A 19761-nucleotide genomic window follows, 5' to 3' on the forward strand; every position below is an offset into this window, starting at 1 on the left:
AGACTTGATCAACTAAATCTGCACCCCTGATTGATGTAGATCTAGGCCTACTACACAATAATCTGCACTCATAGAAAACAAACTATAAACTATTGTAAAAGGGGTCCTTGTGAAAAATGTAGCTCCTGACCTACTGGAACAAAATAACCAGGCTGCTTATTTTGTGCAGGCTAGTTGGTTTACAAAGTCACCCATCCTATCTCCTTGGTCCATGGTCAAGGGCATGCACTCAGTCTATGTGCCTGTGCGGGGCAGTATTATTTTATTTTCTGATCGAATTTGTCAATAAAGAGACTACATCTTGAATTTCAACTACATATCCCAGAACTGTTCGTTTCTTCTTCTTTTTTTACCCCTTGCAGGTGGCCCCGTGGCAAACATGTCGTCATTGCGCAGATTCAGTTTGAACCAAAAGCAGAGTGACCTTCCTCTGGTATCAGTACAGTAGCTACAGTAGAGGGGCGGTAGTAGCTACTGAAGCAATACACCGAACCGGTGACAGCACACCAGTTCCCTGCACACTAGTCTAGAAATGAACAGCAACTTAGCCGGAGATGAAGTTGGGTAAGATGTGATCTCCATATAATTCATGACAATTAGTTAAATAGCTATATACATTTTTTTACTTGAATTAATTATTACTGTGGTAGATCTCACCCGCATCACCACTTTTACTCAGCTAGCTACATTAGTTAGCATTTTGTTAAGTATGTGTACTGGTAGCCATCTAGATAGTAAGCGAACGTTAGTTGACTTTAGCTTAGCTACTACTAGCTAATCATTTGGAAACGCATGACATTGGTTTAGATACCATTTAAACATTACTTTTCAAGTTGTCATTGAATAATTAATTGAAAAACTCAACTATTTAGCTAACAAACCACATAGCTAAATAGAAACTGAAACGAGTCAGCAGCTACAATGTTAGCGGCTAACTAGCAAGCTACTGTATTTAGCTAACGTTAGCTATTGTGTGGTAAAAATGTGGGCACCGCACCATCAGGGGTCGAAGCTTTGCTATCTTCATGTTTACGTTAGTTGTTGCCAATTTTATTTTGAGTGTGATGGTAGAAGTTTGATTGAAGTTGACAGATTAACAGATTTCCCCCAAAAAATATTAGAGGCAACTAGCTAACGTTAGTTAGTCAACGTCTTCAATTGTAGCTGGTTGCTGGCGCGAGTTTTATTGCGCTGTTACTCACTTGATGAACTTGATAGAGGACTCTTTCAGGACATTTAGCGGGCATTGGATTGAGAGGATTTGGATAATGTTGTTTTGATCTATCTAAATTATCCATACGAAATTATAGTTGAGGCTATGATATCTTGCCTAGTTTTGAATGTCGGCATACAGCTGATAAGAGTATAATGCCAAATATGTAGCTAGCCTAGATCGATGTGCAGTTAACGCTATTTTCAATATCCTGCAAGGATCATGTATTTTAGCTAGCTAGCTAACGTCTCTCATGTCTGGCTTATTTTAGCCTGCACTGGATACGTCGCAGTAGGAATAAAACAAAAAAAGACCTGAAGTGTTGTCGGGGCTAAACAAGTCATCGTCTATATTCCAGCCTTTTAATAGAAAGTACCTAGGGTTCATAGCTATGCATAATGAGCCACGTGTAGGACTAACGTTCGGACTTTTTGTGTTGATACGAAACATCACCTATAGAAACACCCGCTCAAATACAACTCAAGCTATTGTAAGGTTGCATAAAAAGTATAGTTATGTGGCACAGTCGCATAACTAATAGTCACACATTAACGCCACAAAACCATTTGAGACTGGTTTATTGTGTCCAAGGAATGATGGACCATCTCAAGTGTCCTCAAAGAACGGCTTTTTTCTTAATTTTATAGGAAACTGTTTGTGGGTGGCTTGGACTGGAGTACAACACAGGGTGAGTCAGCTGTCTAATTACCAACCTGTCAATATTAGGTGTATTGCAATGCAGATAGTGTTGTGCTTGAACATGAAAGTGTCTGCATGGAAATGTTGTTCTGGAGTACCCAAAGGGTAGCATGTTATCATGTATTGCAGTTAAACCACACATGCAGGCTTTTCTCATAATTGCTCAGACCTAGTAGCTTTAAAGTAGTTTTTCTTTAGCCACAGGCATTCAGAGCCCTTCTCTGTATCATGCTTGATTAGACCGTGTGTGTCTTTGCACCACACTCTTCACTCTGACAGTGTTTTCTGAAGTTATGAGCAGTAGCCACAGTACTATGTATTTCTGTTTGTCCTTCCATGGGATTACCTTGTTGGGGGGGGGGCTTTCAATGTGAATGATATGACTCTTACTTGTTGAAACATCTATGCCCTGCCTCCAAAGATACATGCCTGTAATGTAAATGTATTGTTCATGCTTTGCATCCAGTGAACTTTTAAACACATTACCCATAATGTCAGGACACTAGGCTTTGTATATATCCCTAAAGGATTCTGTAATGGCGTCGTCCGACTCATGTCAATGTCCTCTTTTCTATCAGAAACTTTGAGAAACTATTTCTCGCAGTATGGGGAAGTAGTTGATTGTGTCATCATGAAGGACAAAACCACAAATCAGTCCCGGGGCTTTGGTTTTGTCAAATTCAAAGACCCCAACTGTGTCCGGACTGTACTGGAGACCAAACCCCATAATCTCGATGGCAGAAATGTGAGTGTGAAATACGTGTCTTTCCAATGATGCCCTTTGTGAAGTGTGAGATAAGGATTAAGCACTGCATGGGAATGGGGACTTTTTTCAGTAAAGTATTACATAGAGCTAATGATGTAATAGTGAACCCATAGCGCACACTGGCATCTTCAGAAAACAAAAGGCTGGCTCTCTGAAGGACATCCCTGGACTGTTCTGATGAGCTATATGCACGCAGGCGGAATGTTGCCTGTTCAGATGCTTAACAACATTTAACAGATAATTAACTGCAGACAGTGCGTTTTATATGCAGCAATATGAACATGACCATTTTGCTATAATAAAGGTTATTTTCTTGCAATTAAATTGTGATTTATTGTAAAGTTAATTGTATTGCACATATTTAAGTTATTCCATTTGTATGTGGCCTTATTGAGTAGTCTAATTCACCTGATAAATTGGAGGGAACATTTGAAGGTGCTTTTTCATTGAAGGCTGAGATTTCATCCTTTGCCTTTAGATTGACCCCAAGCCATGTACTCCCAGAGGAATGCAACCTGAAAAAGTACGAACTAAGGACGGCTGGGTAAGGAGCGTATTTCGTTTCGTGGAGGCTAGGTACTGTATGTCCTCTACAAAAATAGGGCACCAAGCCTGGGTAGAATGGATTGAATTGGATCCTTTTTGTCCTTTGATAAGCTGGGTCCTATCTGCCTCTAGAAATCGCGTCTGTCACACTGAGGCTTATTGCTGTTAACATGACTTCTGCTAAGGAGCTTAAAATGTAATTATTTCCAAGTAATTGTTAGACTAAGTGATTCTGTAAAAATGAATTACGCTGCAATCCTGAAATAGCTTGTCTCAGTAACGCTGAAGCGAAGGCACTAGTGCACCCTGATCTGTGTGGACTAGTGTTTGCATCGACGTGACATTTATACCCCACGGCAAAAGGAGAGAGAAGCTAATTTCTTCTCGACTGTCTAGCTAGATGATGGTGAATTGCCTCGTCTTCAGTGTGATTCTCGATCTGGCTTTGAGACCCCATTCTTTGTTTCAGAAGGGCAGCAAAGCTGACAGCAATAAATCAAAGAAGATATTTGTCGGCGGAATCCCCCATAACTGTGGTGAACCAGAACTCCGGGAATATTTCAATAGATTTGGAGTGGTGAGTCAAGATTAAGATGGTGTATACTGTATTGTATAGTTTTATACATTTGTTTTATACCTAAAACAGTTACCAGGATCCAATACAGGAACTGCTTCTTGGAAGAACACAGGAAAAACATACTTTTCTGTTAAAATGCTATCAATTTGAGGATATAGAACATGTCAGTGTTCAAACCATAGAGAGCCTATTCAATTCGTATACTAATTCCTAATTCTATGGTTCCAACTGAGTGATGCATGCTATGGCAATACTAGTGGTCTGAATCCTAATGCAGCCCATGTTCTCCTTTGTGTAATCCAAGGTCACAGAGGTGGTAATGATCTATGACGCGGAGAAACAGAGGCCCCGAGGTAAAAGCTGATCTCGTTTTTCTCTTCCATACCTCCCATCTCTAAATCTCATGACAAACTATTCTGACCCAAATAGGATAAGCGCATTCATTTCCCCTCACCCTGACCCACCCTCAATTATAACTATACCCCCTGTGTCTTGTGGTGGAACATTTTTTTTTAATCCTTAACCATTGAACTTTCCCCATGCATACCTGTTTACATGGTGAGAAAGTTGAATGACGTTGGCATTCATTTAAGACATATTCCCTTGACTTTGTGTGACAGAATCAGCTTCTGATGCATATAGACTGCATTTACACATGTAGCCTAATTCTGATCTTTTGCCCTATTATTGGCTAAAGAGCCCATCTGATTGGTCAAAAGACCCATTTGGTGGAAAGAATCAAAATTGGGAATCAAAATTGGGCTGCCTGTGTAGACGTTTTAGTTCTATTAGGAACATGTTAACATGCTTTAGTAATACATGTAGTTTGAAATAAGCTTATTGAGATGAAGGTTTTTTGTTATTCAGGATGTGTGAATAGATTTTGGGTCTCATTTCAAACTTTAATATTCTTTGACATACAGTGGGGCAAAAAAGTATTTAGTCAGCCACCAATTGTGCAAGTTCTCCCACTTAAAAATATGAGGCCTGTAATTTTCATCATAGGTACACTTCAACTATGACAGACAAAATGAGAAGAAAAAATCCAGAAAATCACATTGTAGGATTTTTAATGAATTTATTTGCAAATTATGGTGGAAAATAAGTATTTGGTCAATAACTAAAGTGTATCTCAATACTTTGTTATATACCCTTTGTTGGCAATGACATAGGTCAAACATTTTCTGTAAGTCTTCACAAGGTTTTCACACACTGTTGCTGGTATTTTGGCCCATTCCTCCATGCAGATCTCCTCTAGAGCAGTGATGTTTTGGGGCTGTTTCTGGGCAACATGGACTTTCAACTCCCTCCAAAGATTTTTTATGGGGTTGAGATCTGGAGACTGGCTAGGCCACTCCAGGACCTTGAAATGCTTCTTACGAAGCCACTCCATCGTTGCCAGGGCGGTGTGTTTGGGATCATTGCCATGCTGAAAGACCCAGCCACATTTCATCTTCAATGCCCTTGCTGATGGAAAGAGGTTTTCACTCAAAATCTCACGATACATGGCCCCATTCATTCTTTCCTTTATACGAATCAGTCGTCCTGGTCCCTTTGCAGAAAACAGCCCCAAAGCATGATGTTTCCACCCCCATGCTTCACAGTATGGTGTTCTTTGGATGCAACTCAGCATTCTTTGTCCTCCAAACACGCCGAGTTGAGTTTTTACCAAAAAGTTATATTTTGGTGTCATATGGTCAGATGAAATTCTCCCAATCTTCTTCTGGATCATCCAAATGCTCTCTAGCAAACTTCATATGGGCCTGGACATGTACTGGCTTAAGCAGGGGGACACGTCTGGCACTGCAGGATTTGAGTCCCTGGCGGCGTAGTGTGTTACTGATGGTAGGCTTTGTTACTTTGGTCCCAGCTCTCTGCAGGTCATTCACTAGGTCCCCCCGTGTGGTTCTGGGATTTTTGCTCACCGTTCTTGTGATCATTTTGACCCCACGGGGTGAGATCTTGCGTGGAGCCCCAGATCGAGGGAGATTATCAGTGGTCTTGTATGTCTTCCATTTCCTAATGATTGCTCCCACAGTTGATTTCTTCAAACCAAGCTGCTTACCTATTGCAGATTAAGTCTTCCCAGCCTGGTGCAGGTCTACAATTTTGTTTCTGGTGTCCTTTGACAGCTCTTTGGTCTTGGCCATAGTGGAGTTTGGAGTGTGACTGTTTGAGGTTGTGGACAGGTGTTTTTTATACTGATAACAAGTTCAAACAGGTGCTATTAATACAGGTAACGAGTGGAGGACAGAGGAGCCTCTTAAAGAATAAGTTACAGGTCTGTGAGAGCCAGAAATCTTGCTTGTTTGTAGGTGACCAAATACTTATTTTCCACCATAATTTGCAAATAAATTCATTAAAAAGCCTACAATGTGATTTTCTGGATTTTTTCTTCTCATTTTGTCTGTCATAGTTGAAGTGTACCTATGATGAACATTTACAAGCCTCTCATCTTTTTAAGTGGGAGAACTTGCACAATTGGTGGCTGACTAAATACTTTTTTGCCCCACTGTAAGTGCTAACATTCCTTGTTTAGTTTGACTTAAATGTTGAAATAGCAGAGCTTCACCAGTGTATTGATAGTAAACAAGCACAATTATGCAGATGATTCTGCAAAGCTACCTCTAACGTCCTTCTTACCGGACACAGAGACATACAAATGGTATCCACAAGTTAATCTGACTCTGGGAAGTAGATAAAAGGGCCCATTGCCAAAATCCCAAAGTATCCCTTTAAGTCAGGGGTGTTCAACTCATTCCTCGGTGGGCCGAGTGTCTACAGGGTTTTAGTTTTTCCTGTCAATTAAGACAGACAACCAGGTGAGGGGGGTTCTTTACTAATTAGTGACCTTGATTGATGAATTGAGTAAAAGGGTATTGTGAAAACCCACAGCCACTCAGTCTGTTTAAATTAGTTGACAGTTAGAATGACAAGACAAGCATGGGTTGATGTTGTTTAGTCTGGTCAGTTTTCTCAGAACAGTTTAAATATACATTAGTTTGGTCTGTTTGCTCAGAGCTGTTTCTTTTGCACTTGTCCTACATAGCAATGATGCAGTGGTCATGAATGACTTCCATAATTTATTCCCCCTCTTCTCCTTCAGAATCCATTGATCTCTTTGGGGAGACCAACAGAATAGTTTGTCATCTGAATTTACACGATGATACACAGCAATAACCTTAAAGATAATCAAGGATAATATCCAGACTTTTCTTTCAATAAAATACTTTTAAAGTCCGGCATTGAACTAAGTTTTCTTTTGTTTAATTTAGACATGTCTGATATCTAAAAAAATATATATATATATATTACGTGTTTTCCCATATGTAGAAAGTTAAGTATTTTTGTAAGTAAGCCCTTTCTATTTTTCTTTCTCTCTTCTCCTTCTTGTGAATGGTTTGAATGTGATTAATGGTGTCTCTTAAGATTTGTCTTTTCTCCTTTAGGTTATTGTGTACTGAGTGGTATCACAGAGGTACAGGCCAGATGTAAAATCCCCAAATGGAATGTGCAGGCTGTCAATTTGGGGTGTATACAAAGTTGAGATTCATCATATGAACTGAGTTTTGTTGCGCTAAGAAGGACCTAGGATGTTTTGACAGTTGTATTATTTAAAAATATATATTTTCTAGGAATGTTTGCGGCTTTCAGTTTGCAGCAAATGTTCGACTTGAATGTTACCAATATGTCTCTAAATGCTTAAACAAAGTTTTGAATCTAGATTAAGGACAGGTCATCGATGGATGGTATTTTTAGTTGTAGATCAGGCGGCTTGGGAAGGCTTGACATGTAATTCGAGGTTTCAAAATCTATTTTGTCTCAAAGGACATTGAATTGGAATCAGGTTAGGCCCCTCAGTGGAGATGTTCTCACAACCCAATTCTGCCACTGGTATACATTTATCAAAATGAAACTGGTTCAGTGTTGTGTGCTTTTGCTACTGCAAACTCTGAAAAGTTTTTTAGAGCCTTAGATGTGTAATCCCCTTAGACCTTATCAGAACCAGGACATTTGCCAATGTTTGCCTTCTAAATGTACAGTTGAATCAAAGATTGTATGGCTATGCTAAATTACAGTTCTGTATATCCATAAGTTCAGCTAGAGCTCTTTTTCATATCATGAAGAGACTGTAGTCATTGTGCTTAAAGGGTGTGAGAATAACCTAGGGTCTATGTTAGACTTTGTCTATTTCAATGTAAAGCTACCAGAGGATTCACCGTCAATCCTTTATCAAGTCTTTGTTGGTTTGCTACTTAATTTCACTGTTTTTGATTTATATAGTAAGTGTTGAATCCTCACACAGTGGGGTTTTTCTCCTTGTTTTGAAGGGAACTTTGTTTATCCCCCATGTAAACTCTTGACAGCATCAATAGTTGTTACTTACACATTCGGAAGACAAAATGGCCTATATCTTTGTGTTGCTGTTGTAAGTAATATTGTAATTTTCCATTTAGGCTTATCCTGGCTGACTCAAAACATAAAACCAAATTTGGGAAAGCTTGGAGAAATCTTTAGACATTGTACAGTTTCTGTTTCTCCATTTTTTGTTATGCATTAACATTGGATGCTGTCAGTTTGTGCTGCACAGAAATATACCAAGGGGCAGATCAAGGTGGGGTTTGGATGAAACTGCATGAAGTCACATCAATAGCACAGGTCAAATTGGATTCCAATATAGAAATGAATGCTTTGAGACCACTCAAATGTGTCATAATCTATAGTTTTTATATTCCTCGGTAGTTCCACTGACTGCACTGCATGTAAATATATTAAAGTTGTATATAAATTACATTTTCAATCCCCTATATAATGCATGAATGCAGTACAAGCAAATTTTACTTAAATTTACTTTGCTATGTTAGAAGTATTTAAAAAATATTTTTAAGAGTTCGCATGGAGAGGATTGGTGCAAAGTTTATTGGATGATAAAAGTGCCTCAGCCCCCAAACTTCAACTTGTGTATTGCTGCAAGTCAGCGACATCATCCAAGCCCCAGGAGCCTCCAGCTCAATCTTGATGGATCCCTGTCTTGCTGACCCCAATACTGTTCTTCATCTTGTGTTGTCACAACACCCTGCTACCTTGATTCACTCTTGGTCGTTGGCTAGGTTTTGGATTTATTACTTTCGAGGCCGAACAATCAGTGGACCAGGCTGTCAACATGCATTTTCACGACATCATGGGCAAAAAAGTGTGTAGTTGTAGTTTTATTTTACCCTCAAGATCAAACAGAGGCTTGGGCGACGGGAAGCATTGTTTGGCGCTGTTACCTTTGGAGTTACAGCTCTTATTTCCAGGGGCCACCAATGAGGTTGGTTACTCTTTCATGAAGGCCTAAAGCTCCTGTACACTTCATGTGATAATGACACGGCTGAAGATTACGGAAATGTGGTACTCCAAATATTTTCCTAAAGATCAGGGCACCATTTTTTTTTCTTGGCTGCAACCTTTCAATGGCCTGGTTGGCCTTGTACTTGTTGCAAAAAAGACTTGGTCTCCCCTCTGAAATATTATGTACAACTCCTGTAGTCGCCCAAGGCTTTGTTTATTTTGACCTCTCCTTTAGGTTGTTAAAGATATTCCATATCTTACTTCAAATACAATACTTACTCTGGCATTTGAGATTCAAGTTGCCAGTTTTGGAGCATATAATGGTAGATAAGCAGGGGTGAAAGTAGATTTTATTTCTTCCCGGTACGGGATCTCATGTGTTTGCAGGCGATTACGAGGGCCTTATCATAGAATTATGTATAGAATCCCTATTAATTTAATAGGATCTCTAATTTTACTAAATTAATATGTATTACCTTTTCATGTAGCATAAACACAACCAGTCATGATGTTTTCAATCTGATTGTCAAACATATGCTAGCTTTTCCTGTAGACTTCCAGTCATTGTGCTAATACTATTAAGTGTTAGCTCGCGAAACTACCTCTACCGTCATACTGGACGCGGATACAGTGGAGTCTGAAATGATTGTTTCCCTTGATAAAGATGAGTAAAAATGACTATAAAATAAATAATTAAAATACTGAGTTATTGTATAGAAAAAAATTGGGAAATTATATTATTTTATGCTAATTGTTGCTCAGAGAGATTTTGTTTGACAATCATAAAAAAAAAAAATTAAGTGTAAAAATTGGCAGCCCTGTTTTCAATACCTTTCAATAATTCACCTTGTAATTTTACTTCCACTGGTCCTGGGGCCCTTGTTAAGGTCAACGGCTTCATGAACTTTACCCAGTACCAGGACATTTTATCCAAAAACTTGGTTGCCTCTTCCAAGAGACTGAAACTTGTCCGCAAGTGGATCTTCTGGCAAGACATTAACCCCAAGCACACATGAAGAAATTGTTAATTGGCTCTGTGCTGTTATCCTCGCAAGGTGAGGTATTGAGAAAAAAGGGGTGTCATATATTTTGACTGCTACCTTTTTGTGAGGAAAAAAAGTATGACTTGTTCAACAATATCTATTTCTCTGGCAATTGTATTAGTATAAACAAATGTATTTTTTTTTTCATACAATATAGCTCAGTATTATAATTGCTAATCTGTATCAAGGGTGTCAATCAAATCGAACCCCACCATACATAAAAAAATTATCCACAAGTTCATCAGACTCGGGAAGAAAATGATAAAGGGCCACATAGCCAAAAGGAAGGATGATAAAGGGCCACATTGCCAAACTATCCCTTTAAAACACCAAAAATGTAATGACATTAAGCTATCATAAATGCCTACACTTGTAGCCTGAGTTGATGTCTACTGCTTTCTGCGCGTGTCAGTCTCAGCCAGTCATCTGCCTTATAAAAATGTCAGTGTTCTCGTTGAACCACCGCGTTTACATCGTAGGCCTGTATACCACCCATTTTCAAGTCCGTTAGCTAATTTTTCATTCGGCTGACATGCAGTTATGATAAATGTTGTAAAAGCCTACAGTTTTCTTGACATTTTGTTTTAATTATTGTGATGGGCTCAAGTTTTACCGGTATGGTGTAAGTCCACTTTCTTTTGCCGGGAAGACGTACCGGCTTACTTTCACCCCTGGAGATAAGTGTGTATTTTACCACAAAGAAATCACCTAAAGGATTGGTCTTGTTCAGTTATTTTTTTTCTTATTTTGTTGGCAGGTCACTTACTTTTTGAGCTATTTGATATATTTCCTATTCAACTTGTTAAAAAGTGAAACAACCTCAATTAAGTGACCTCAGTTTAAGAATCTCCATACTGTGTTGATCAATTCTGACAACCAAAATGGGTTGGTCTTTTTCAAGGGCTAGTTGAAGCCCCTATTCATTCACTACTTTCTCCCAATGGAGATTTCTTAGTTAATTGGATGCCTAAAGCCACAGTTCTGTGATACCAGCAGAGTTTTTATATGTGTATTTATTTATGCCCAGTCATTCATCATTTATAGTTTTAACAAAACTTAGCTACTTCTGATACATCCTCTCTTACAGAAGTAATTATCTTGACAAAATACATTTTAAACATTTGGAAAAAATTGAGTTCAGCACTCCGACCCCCCCCCCCCCCCCCCCCCCCCCCCCCCAACGAGGATACGTAACGTCTTTTATTGAAAGAGAACATTAAATGTCCACGAGGACATTTTTTTTACTTATTTACAAATGTTTCATAGGTTAACCCATTCTGACCTCGTTAAATGTACAAACTAAAGCCATGTCTGTTCATGATTGATGTATGAGACCCTACCTACATTGTACTGTACTCATACTGACTCTCCTTGACTTTGTCCTGATTTCCAGCAGGAATTGGGGCTCGACTTGAGATATTTTTCTTGAGTTGACATTACCTTAGGCTGGGACTTAAGGGAATAAAAGTGATAAAATTAGAAAGTGGAGCACATCAAACTGTGGCACAAATCCCAGGTCTGCTGTTGGGGAGTGTACCGAAGTCGTGGTATCCATCACTCCAGCCGCGATGCCCGAGGGAGAGGACCCAGGTATCTGCGCTATAGGCTAGGCGGGGGGCACTCATGGAAACGTGCCTGTAATTAGGTCGACAGAGAAGAAAGGGGAGCCAAAGAAAGTAGCATCACCTTAAAGCAGGGGAAGAATTGCGATTCGTTTTCCTCATGCAAGGTGACCTCAATAACTCAACCTCTATAGAGCCTAGTCTATTTCTATCTAGTCTCCCCCCTAGTTTTAAACCCATTTTTCGCTCTGGTAAACTGCTGGTATCTCGGTTGCTGGCTAGCTACAGCAAGTGACGCTACAATACTTTTTTTTAGGGCAGATAATGGCTGGTAGCCTCACAAGCCATCTGGCATGTTAAAAGAACAGGCTTTTCAACCTCATTGAACGTTAGACCAGTCCAATACCAGGTACTTCTATTCTGTCTGAGATGAGCAAATCAGATGGGTATTAGTCAATTAAGCAACATTGCAATTTTCTCCATTATCTGACACAGTATGAAGATTCATTTCTATATTGACTTATGACTATCCATTTCTATTGTCTGCATGTTGTACCTCTTATTCTGATAGATATGATACACATTTCTTTCTACATCCATTTCCCTCTGAAATTCTACTCCAAGTTAAACATAATTGAGATTATTTAAGCGTTAGCCCGGGAAAGGTAAGTCTTGACATTCCATTAGATGTTTTTATAAAAATTAAAGGGCATAAAAAAAACAGTAAATAGGAATTCTATGTTTCTCAGGTAGACCAGTTGTACTGTAGTTTTCATGACGTTGTTAGCACCATTTTAAATGAATTGCATAAAAATTATGTATCAAAACCTTATTGTGACTGAAATACCTGAGAAACATATTGTTAAGCAACTTTTTTATCTGTGTTAGGCAGCAGTGTTGGCTCAGATAAGATGTAAAACTGAAACCCTCTCAAGCTGATATGTTAAAGATAAATATTAGTAATGGGTGAGTTTAGATAAGGAAGGGATTTTGAAGGTAAATTACTGGTCTTGCAATGTGTGCCCTCCTTGTCCTTTGTCCAGGTGGAAGTGAAAAAGGCTGAACCTCGGGACAGCAACGCTCCTGGCCAGCTTGGACCTAACCAATGGGGACCCAGAGGCATCCTGAGTGCAGCCAATGGTTGGTCGGCACAGCCTGCCCAGGGCTGGCAGCAGAGTTATGGGCCTCCGGGTGAGTGGGAGACCAGCCAGGCACAGCTCGATCTCTCAGACCAGGAACATGACATTATTTTATAACTAGAAGAAAGATAGCATTGGAAACTGTTACAATGTCTGATGCCTTGTGTTATAACAATTACATTGTATTTCTGGGTCAGCACTGAAATGTAACTTTTAGGAATGGTCAACTTACTGACAATAGTACCACAGTTACCAATTACATATTGCGAGATTGGTTTTGTGCCAGCATAAATAAACTGTCAACTATTTTCTCTTTGAAGGAGTTTGGGTGTCTACAGGCCAGCCATTGGGTATGTTTTGTTCTTGAATCACTTGAACATTTCAGATATCTCACTAACTTGCTTCTTTAAATAGTAAATAGTCTTGTGTGACAGTTAACTTATCTAGAAAGTATTGTGACATAGACATTGCCTTGCACTTTGTATTTTCCATATTGACCAATTAGTTATTGTCCGTTAAGCACCAGTGTTATCACGGTGTCAGCTGTAATGGCTGAGGTCACTCTGCTCATTTCCCTCTCAAGACAGATAATGGGCTTAATGATTCTTACCTCCCTTCACCCTTGCTTGTCATGTATCATACAACCAACCCCCAAACAATCCCAGCGGTGTTCCTGTATCTTAGGTCAAGCAAGTGCTATTGTAGCTTTTATGCTCGAATTCTAGAATGCACCACATTCATATACAAGTTGCATTTTTGTTATTTTTGACACTATTCTCCCCATGTTGAAAATATTGTCTAATATGCAGTGTCTGCTGACAGTGGGTTTCATCTAGGGTATATCTGGGACTGAACATGTAGTAATAGAAACCTGTCATCATGTGTGTATGTATATATGTAACTATACGTTGTGTTCTGTCTCAGGTGGGTACGGGCCCCCTTTATCTGCGGGTCGTGGAGCTCCCGCACAGCCCCCCTCGCCATTCAACGCATTCCTCGTCACAGCGGCCCCGGCGGGGGGGTTTGGGGCACCTCAGGCCTACGCTCAACAGGGATACAGTACACCACCTCAGTTTGGTCAGTAGCTGTGCTGTATTGTCTTTTTTTTTAAAGTGTTTCCATCTACGTACATTATTTTATTTTCATATCGTAAATATTGTGATTAACAATATTATGGGCCAAAATATGATTGCAGTGTTTTGCTTTGTTAATAATGTCTACACTCATTTACAAATACCTCTCACGTAACTCTGAAAGGTCAGTGCGAGTTTCATATGCAGGCATTGATGAAAGTCAGCTAAATCAGAAAATGAAGGAGGAAAATCATTGTACTTTCACTGCCAGCTTTGTCTTGAATAAATTGATAGCAGGTCTGCAGCACTAGCAGTGCTGCAACACCAACAGTAACACACACGTTTATGGTTCTGAAATATATTTTTATGTCATCTTCACAAGAACGTTAATATAGTCTTCACAATATATTATTTTATATTGCCAATATATGATAATATCCTAATATCGCCCAACCCTAATGCCTAGGGTTGCAGATCCTACTACAATAATCATGTTATGTTTCTTTTGATTATGATAACCTGTATGAGACATCAACATTTTATCATTGATAGTTCAGAATGTACAACATTATAATGATTCTTCCATCTGGCACTGGTTTAGGGTACAGTTTTGGCACGCCTCATGGTGACCAGTATGCACCACAAGGAGTGCCGCCCCCGCCCACGACTCCAGGAACAGGGCCGCTAGGGTTTGCTCCAGCCACCACACCTACTCAGGACATGAGCAAAGCACCCACGGGACAGCCGGACTTCCCTTACAGCCAGTATGGTAAGTAGAGCCTCCATGAAGTCCTCAGCCCCGCCCTCAACCCTACTGTTATTATGGCCTGTACTGGATGGATCCATTATGTTGGATGCTTTATTGGGTCAACAACCGCTCCCTTGCCAAAGCTCATTACTGCAACCCTCAAACAAGCAGGAGCTTGCCTTTTGGTACAATTTAGCTTTAATGGCATCACATGCATACACACGCTTGCATACATACCCTCCAGGCCATGGAGATCCTATAGAAGTCCCACCATACCCAGGACTCTTCAGTGCCACCCGTTTCAGCATTTTTCCAGGTGGGGCTGGGGAATAATGGGGATGGGTAACCCATGGTAGGTTTGAATTAGATCATCCTGCCTCTCAATGTTTTTGAGAGGAGTTTGAATGCCCACCAAACTGCAGATAAACCAGGTAGATATTTTACTGGCAAAAGTGACAGGCAGTTTGGCCAACTGTTCCCTTTTTGTCACTGACTTGGTTGGCTTTTCTCTCCTGGCATGAGCTCTGGTGTCGATGGATCCTGCATGTTATTTTTCTCTTGAGCGTAATTTGCCTGAAACCAATATTTTCCTACTAACAGATTACAGCTGTTATGAGAAGACTCAATGCAATGCATCATTATGAAATGTATCAGGATTTTTTCAGTTACTCTCCAATTATACTTATTGTACCAATAAATCCAGCATTGTCATCAATTGCGGGGCTTTTGCACAAGGTCTCTCCCTCTTTAAACAAAATGCATTGGTAAATCCTTGCTGTTTGGAAGGTTAATTTATGTAGCCTAGTTAGTTCATTCTGTGTTCCCCCTCATTTCCTACTGGCATTTATCCTTCGTAAACAAAATACAATGGGGAGACACAGACTTGGATATATTGCTTTGTTAATATCTCTTAGTGTATAGCTCTTCAAGACTGTATACACTCAGTGGCCAGTTTATTAGGTACATCCATCTAGTACTGGGTCTGTCCCTTCTTTGCCTCCAGAACAGCCATATTCTTTGGGGCATGGATTCTACAAGGTGTGGCGTTCAAATGTGGCTCAATTGGTAACAAGGGACCTAACGTGTGTCAGGAAACATTCCCCACAACATTACACCACCACCAGCTGTACCGTTGACACAAGGCATTATGGGGCCATGGACTCATGCTGCTTACGCCAAATCCTGACCGCCATCAGCATGGCGCAACAGGAACCGGGATTCGTCGGACCAGGCAACGTTTTTCCACTCCTCAATTGTCCGATGTTGGTGATCACGTGCCCACTGGAGCCGCTTCTTGTTTTTAGCTGATAGGATTGGAACCCGGTGTGGTCGTCTGCTGCAACAGCCCATCCATGACAAGGACTGACAAGTTGTGTTCCGAGATGCTCTTCTGCACACCACTGTTGTACTATTCTATTATTTGTCTGTTTGTGGCCCACCTGTTAGCTTGCATGATTCTTGCCATTCTCCTTCGACCTCTCTTATCAAGGAGCTGTTTTTGTCCACAGGACTGACGCTGACTGGATGTTTTCTTGTTTGTTGCACTATTATTGGTAAACCTTAGACACTGTGGTGCGTGAAAAGCCATAGGGGGTGGCCGCTTCTGAGATTCTGGCACCAATGATCATGCCACGCCCAAAGTCGCTTAGGTCACTCATTTTGCTCATTCTAACGTTCAATCGAACAGTAACTGAATGCCTCGATGCCTGTCTGCCTGCTTTATATAGCAAGCCACAGCCACATGACTCACTGTCTTTAGGAGCTAACCATTTTTGTGAACAGGGTGGTGTACCTAATAAACTGGTCACTGTGTGTGTATATCTATATTCTACCATAATTTATATTTGACTATATAAATTATATATTTCCCTATAACTGTCAGGTGTGAGATTCCCATCTTGTTCGGTGTTTCATGCTTGTGCTTTGCATACCCATCCTGCTCTTAACCATTAGCGTCAGCCGCCTGATTTTAGAATAATTTAGTACAGTAACCATAGCCACAGGCAGCAAAGGGCATTAGCAAGTAGCCCATCTACCCCATGTGTTTCTAATTCAAGGTGTATGTGATTTAGCAGGAGTCTCACAGCAGTCAGAGAGAGTGTAATAAGGATGTGTGCACTGATTTTTAGCAGGAGTCTCACAGCAGTCAGAGAGAGTGTAATAAGGATGTGTGCACTGATTTTAGCAGGAGTCTCACAGCAGTCAGAGAGAGTGTAATAAGTGTTAATTTAAGCCAAGCCCCAGGTGGCAGGTCTAAGAAGGGGACCATTTTAAAGTAAAGTAGACTCTCTATCTGGGTTCAGTCAACGTAGTCTCCTCGTCTCCCTGATAGGCCTGGGTAACTACCCTCAGGAGCCCTCTTCCTACGGACCAACGCGTCCTTCTCACAGTAATGGTCAGGATGTGCAGGGAGGAAGTAGTGCAGGTAGGTGTGAGCATCGTCTTTTCCAACCACCAAAAGTACAGTTCGGTACATAGACATATAACTGCAACTTTAATGTTCCCTTGCATACTTTTCCCCTGCATGTACTTTGGTATGTTTGTGCATACAAAGTACATACTCCTAGACCAGTGGTAGTCACACTTTTTCAGCGGGCACCTCATTTTTTTCCACCAGAATTTCTGGGGACCCAATGTTTTCCCCAAGAATTTCGCACGACCCCACCCCAAATAACGACACAGTCTTACAATGGTTAACGTTAAAATTTTACATCAACAAATAATCTTACATTCGTTTTCATATCTTATGAACATTTTCTAATTCCTTCTCAAAAACATTTGTATATTGTCCCATACAATAATCTCTACACCTGACCTTTTGTTCCCCCACGACCCCGACTTCGAATACCACTGTTCTAGAGTATACTAAAATACAGCTACAGTATTCATTGACTTGAGGTTGAGTTATTTTTGTCCATATCTCAAGGTATGAAAATTCCATCTAACAGTGTTACACATCTCATTTCCTGTAGTAGCTGTAGTTTGTTATACTAACAACACCTGCGTCCTCACTTTGTCCACTCTCTCTCTCTGCATAGCTTTGCTGTTAAAAAGGGGATGATCTAATTGGCAAAATGCGTTTGTGGTGTACTATGTTCAACATTGTTTACTTTTTCTCTTGCTCTCTGTTATTTTGCTCTGTTATTCAATGTGATGGCAGTCAATTCACTTGTTGTTTTTCATATGCCATCTCCTTTATGACAGCTAAAAGAATGATGATAATCTAAGGGACTTTTGTATGAAGAAAAAATAACTTCTGGCTGGTGAACGAATACCCAATTTATATTTGATTTCTTTGGTCATATTAGCCCCTCTGCTATTAGCTCTTCTTAATTATTTCTTCCAGCCTTGTATTATACCATTTCTATTGTTTCATTTCATAAATGTTTTTGTTATTCTGTACTGTCCGACATGAGTTGGAACTGTTCAGACCTGTCTTCACTGAATGTCTATGCAGTTCCCTGCTTCTCTGATTACAGTGGATTGCAGGGAGATGGTGCCATCCAGTGTCTGGAAAAAGAACGTGTGTGCTTGTGTGACTGAAAACTGATTAAGTATTTGTTATACTGTTTTCCTTTTGTTTATGCCTTCCACAAGAGTTCAGATTACATCTTTGAATCCTCAATTATAAGTCAATTGATTTACACTGGAAGCACTCATTCCTAATTGGCTAACCAAACTCTGAATGTAGGTTCATGGAGGCTCACGATGGAAGGAATACAATATTTAACATGAACATTAGAAGGCCCTGAAACTATGATCAATGTATATATTATAGGTCAAATAAGGGACTTTCACTTAATACCATTTACGATCCTGATAATGAACCTCTATTCCCTGTTCTCCACCTACCCACCCTCACAGGTTATGGTCAGGACCTGAGTGGGTTTGGGCATACTTTCGCAGACCCCAGCCAGCAGACTGCCTCTTACGGGGCACCAACAGCACAACCGGCAGTGGGACCCCAGGCTGCCGCAGCCGTTTTTGCTCGTGTACAGAATCACAACGTAACGGGCTTCCATCCATACCGGCGCTGAGTGTCTCCAACCGCCACAGCGCTCAGTTCTAAAGTCAGGGAAATGTGTTCTGGTAATAAGCAAAACTGGATTTCTGGATTGATGTTTTTTGGAACACAAATACACACAATTTGAGAAAAAGTGAACTCATAAAACCAGGGATTCCAATTACTTCTGTTACAATGTCACTTGATGTAAAAGTTGATGTAAGACTTTTGCATAACCTGTTGAAATGAAATAACCTTTGTTTCTCCCCCCATGTTTTATAGTAGGACTTAACTACTTTGCAATAGGTTTTGATTTTCTGGTCAAACAATAGCACAGAGATTGGAAAAATTATATATATATAAGGATATGTATATTTATGCTGGATACAGAAATGAAAACAGGGTCTCAAGTTTCCTCAGCTTTAAATTCTAGGGAAAATGTTTTTATTTTTCATTTGGTGGATTTTGTTTACTTTCTGAGCCTTTATTTTAAAGTTTGTTTAAAATGGAAAATATGAATATATATTATACACAATCTGTGCAATTTTTTAAGACAATTTTGTACTAAAAATGTACACTTTGCTTGTTTTTTATTTAAAGATGTAGACTTCCCTCAGGTGGCTGTTTGAGTGCATTTTTCACTTATGCAAAAAGAAAGGAACTTATTTCAAATAAAAGATATCCTGCCTCTGGTTGCTGTCCTGCATTTTGGCCATCAATACTTCAACTTAAATGTCACTAAATATGTTTGAGTATAACTACTAGGGATTGGTTAAGACTACCGGATTCTTCCATCAACTCAGTGGCCTTGTGGTTAGTGTTGCCACCCTGAGATTGGAAGTTTGTGAATTTGATCCCCGGCCAAGTCATACCGAAGACTGTAAAAATGGGACCTGATGCGTCTCTGCTTGGCACTTAGCCTCTTGCTATGAGCTGTTCCGGCTTGGACAAGCCAAGGCTCGTACATGGCTACTTACTCATGCACTACCGTACCTGTACTACATTAAAATGACTAAAACCATTTTTTTTAAATGAGATGAACACCACTCTATGTGGTC

At 40.0% G+C, this 19761-nt stretch overlaps 1 protein-coding gene across 4 annotated transcripts; it reads left to right on the forward strand.

Moving 5' to 3' along the window:
• Window positions 1–380: 380 nt before the first annotated feature.
• dazap1 (DAZ associated protein 1) lies at window positions 381–19396 on the forward strand. 4 transcript variants are annotated; one of them, XM_020480357.2, is made up of 13 exons: window positions 386–564; window positions 1861–1901; window positions 2491–2657; window positions 3157–3222; window positions 3697–3801; window positions 4106–4154; window positions 8913–8995; window positions 12784–12931; window positions 13200–13229; window positions 13804–13956; window positions 14554–14721; window positions 17033–17125; window positions 18565–19396. In XM_020480357.2, the coding sequence occupies exons 1-13, from the start codon at window positions 533–535 to the stop codon at window positions 18735–18737; spliced, it is 1308 nt and encodes a 435-aa protein (XP_020335946.1). In that variant the 5' UTR covers window positions 386–532; the 3' UTR covers window positions 18738–19396. The 4 variants fall into 4 exon arrangements, with proteins under 4 accessions (XP_020335947.1, XP_020335946.1, XP_020335945.1 ...); XM_020480356.2 differs by having other exon boundaries at window positions 387–564; window positions 3694–3801; XM_020480358.2 differs by lacking the exon at window positions 17033–17125 and having other exon boundaries at window positions 381–564; window positions 3694–3801.
• The last annotated feature ends 365 nt before the right edge of the window (window positions 19397–19761 follow it).

The sequence above is a fragment of the Oncorhynchus kisutch genome, linkage group LG4 (genome assembly GCF_002021735.2).
Source record: "Oncorhynchus kisutch isolate 150728-3 linkage group LG4, Okis_V2, whole genome shotgun sequence".
In the NCBI taxonomy this organism is placed as follows: domain Eukaryota; kingdom Metazoa; phylum Chordata; class Actinopteri; order Salmoniformes; family Salmonidae; genus Oncorhynchus; species Oncorhynchus kisutch.